General features: G+C 37.4%; 2 protein-coding genes across 2 annotated transcripts; both read right to left on the reverse strand.

The window, feature by feature from the left end:
- Nucleotides 1-374: 374 nt before the first annotated feature.
- On the reverse strand, nt 375-1,614 carry LOC127082278 (uncharacterized). The gene is made up of 2 exons (XM_051022515.1): nt 1,117-1,614; nt 375-410 (listed from the first exon to the last, which is right to left on the reverse strand). Exons 1-2 carry the CDS (start codon nt 1,612-1,614, stop codon nt 375-377), a joined length of 534 nt encoding a protein of 177 aa, XP_050878472.1.
- A 9-nt stretch (nt 1,615-1,623) lies between these two features.
- Nucleotides 1,624-2,493, reverse strand: LOC127082279 (uncharacterized). Its single transcript, XM_051022516.1, has 2 exons — nt 2,245-2,493; nt 1,624-1,863 (listed from the first exon to the last, which is right to left on the reverse strand). Exons 1-2 carry the CDS (start codon nt 2,491-2,493, stop codon nt 1,624-1,626), a joined length of 489 nt encoding a protein of 162 aa, XP_050878473.1.
- Between the last annotated feature and the right edge of the window lie 358 nt (nt 2,494-2,851).

Raw genomic sequence — 2,851 nt, forward strand, 5'->3', positions numbered from 1 at the left:
ACTCACTAGATTCATTATGTAATGTTCACAATTAACATGGATTCAATACAAGCATGGCATCACAAATGATTAATGGCTGAAGGAATGCACTTAGAAACCTTTAAAAAATGGATTTTGAAGTTTTTGGCATAAGCCAATCGATTGGTTGGGAAGCCCAATCGATTGGTTCCTCTCACATTGCTGTTTTTCAAAGTTTACAAAGGATCAATCGATTGATCCTCAGTGTCAATCGATTGGCTCACGAAAAATTTCCAATTTTCCAAAATAGAAAGTTTATGCAATCGATTGTAATCCCCTGTCAATCGATTGGTCTTGCTAAAATTTCCTTTTCTTCAAAATAGAAGGTTTGGCCAATCGATTGGTCCTTACCATTTTCACAAAAATACTTTCTGTATCACTTGGATTTCCACCTACATAAGTTATCTTTATAACAAATCATACACTTATTCTTCCAACAAAACCCATCATACCACATACTCATATACACATATATATATCAAGGGTTTCAAGTTCATAACCACAACCACAACAAACTATGTAGTCACAACAATCGTGAAGAACATATCAAAGCACTTGTTCATGGAAATCAACAAATGGAAGAGGAGAAGTTATTGAGGATTATATGATGATATGAATATGATGGTGATGATTCCAAGCCCTTGATTTCTCCAAGCTTTTCTTCTTCTTCTTCTCTACTAGCTTCTTCTTCTTTTCTATTCACTTATTTGGTTCATAGAGAAAAGAAACGGCATATGGGTAGGTGGTAAGAGATATAAACATGTGGCCACCATTTTCCACAAGTAACATGTGGTTGGAAAAAGGTTACAGGTAGTAACAAATATCTTAAGTGGCACTATACTTGTAATATTTGTTCTACAAGAGCTATTGACCCATTATTAGTGTTACCAAAATGTCCCAATTAATAAAATGTCAGTTCCAATTAATACTAATTAAGTCAACCTGGACTCACTATTTACTCTATTTATCCCAATTGATAACTTTTAGAGCACATAGGAACTCAATTGATCTCAATGAATAGGAATCTGGGTATTTAAGGAAATACGGTGTATTACACCCCCCCTTAAATAAAAATTTGTCCTCGAATTTAAATATTACTTGGAAGAGATGAGGGCAAGCTTCTCGCATTTCTGACTCCAGTTCCCAGGTAGCATCGCCTAGATATGATTCATCATATTGCACATTAACAAGAAGGATCCCCTTATTTGTTAATACCTTAACTTCTCGTCCTGCGATACGACTTAGTAGAAGTTCGAAAGTCAAATCTGCTTCTACTTCTATTGAATCTGGAAGAATAAGCTGAAGAGAATTTAGAATGAACTTTCGAAGTTGAGATACGTGGAAAACGTCATGCATTTCTAATATAGAAGGTGGTAAGGCTAATTTGTAAGCTACTTCTCCAATCCTCTCTATAACCTGGTATGGCTCCACGTATCTCAAACTTATCTTCTGTAATTTAAACGGTCCTTTCAGTCTCAACCTCGAAGTCGCCTTCAAGAATACATGACCACCTTCATCAAATTCTAATGGTCTTCTTCTGTGATCTGCATAGCTCTTTTGACGATCTTGTGCTTTCTTCATCTTACCACGTACCATCCTTATCTTTTATGTAGTCTCTTGAATAATCTCTGGTCCTAAGATTCTTTCTTCACCAACTTCCGTCCAACATAGAGGTGTTCTACACTTCCGTCCATACAAGGCTTCATAAGGAGCCATCTTGATACTTGCATGATAACTATTGTTATATGCGAATTCAATCAATGGTAAGAGCTCCTTCCAATTCCCTTCACTTTCAAGTACACAAGCTCTTAACATATCTTCTAGTGTCTGTATCGTCCGTTTAGTCTGACCATCCATTTAAGGATGATTAGATGTACTCAAACACAACTTCGATCGCATAGCTTGTTGGAATGCCTTCCAAAATCTTGAAGTAAACTTTGGATCTCTATCGGATACAATACTAGTTGGAACGTCATGCAGTCTTATGATTTTTGAAATGAACAACCATGCAAGATGACTTGCCTTGTAAGTAGTCTCCACAGCCAAGAAGTGTGCAGACTTAGTTAACCGATCCATAATCACCCAAATTGAATCATAACCACCTTGGGTCCGAGGTAACCCTACTGCAAAATCCATTGAAATACTATCCCATTTCCAAACTGGAATCTCTAAAGGTCGCAATAAACCACCTAGCTTTTGATGTTCGATCTTTACTTGCTGGCATACTATGCATTCCGAAACATACTCTACAATATCCTTCTTCATTCCAGGCCACCAGTAGTCCTTCTTCAAGTCTTGATACATCTTCGATGAACCTGGATGTATGGTAAACACCCCTTTGTGACCTTCCTCTAAAACTTTTCTTTTCAGCTCGGTATCATCTGGAACACAAATCCTTTGATTAAATAGAATAACTCCATATGGTGATTGAGCGAAACCTGGTTGAGTCGACATCTCTTCCAACTTCTCATCCATCATTTGTCCTTGTCAGATCTCTTCCCTTAGGTTAGAAGTAACATTCAAATTTCCCATTATCACACCATCATGCGTCCAACTAAACTGAAGATTAAGATCTCGTAACTTTTCCAACATTGCGTATTCTAACATCATTAACTCGACCTTATGCATCTCTTTCTGACTTAAGGCATCCGCAACCTTATTCGCCTTCCCCGGGTGATACTTAAGCTCAAAGTCAAAGTCCTTCAAATACTCCATCCATCTCCTTTGTCTCACGTTTAACTCCTTCTGGTCAAATAAGTATTTCAAACTCGTGTGATCTCTAAACATCTCAAAACGCACTCCATACAAGTAATGTCGCCACACCTTCAATGTA

Source organism: Lathyrus oleraceus, chromosome 5, assembly GCF_024323335.1.
Source record: "Lathyrus oleraceus cultivar Zhongwan6 chromosome 5, CAAS_Psat_ZW6_1.0, whole genome shotgun sequence".
In the NCBI taxonomy this organism is placed as follows: Eukaryota; Viridiplantae; Streptophyta; class Magnoliopsida; order Fabales; family Fabaceae; genus Lathyrus; species Lathyrus oleraceus.

What these genes read in the sequence shown, in the direction of transcription:
- LOC127082278 (XM_051022515.1), bottom strand. Translation starts at nt 1,614, where the DNA reads ATGGTACGTGGTAAGATGAAGAAAGCACAAGATCGTCAAAAGAGCTAT. An exon ending in CTTGCCCTCATCTCTTCCAA is followed by an intron (nt 411 to 1,116) that starts GTAATATTTAAA and finishes TAACTTATGTAG; the next exon opens with GTGGAAATCCAAGTGATACA.
- LOC127082279 (XM_051022516.1), bottom strand. Translation starts at nt 2,493, where the DNA reads ATGGATGAGAAGTTGGAAGAGATGTCGACTCAACCAGGTTTCGCTCAA. An exon ending in AGTATGTTTCGGAATGCATA is followed by an intron (nt 1,864 to 2,244) that starts GTATGCCAGCAA and finishes ATGGATGGTCAG; the next exon opens with ACTAAACGGACGATACAGAC.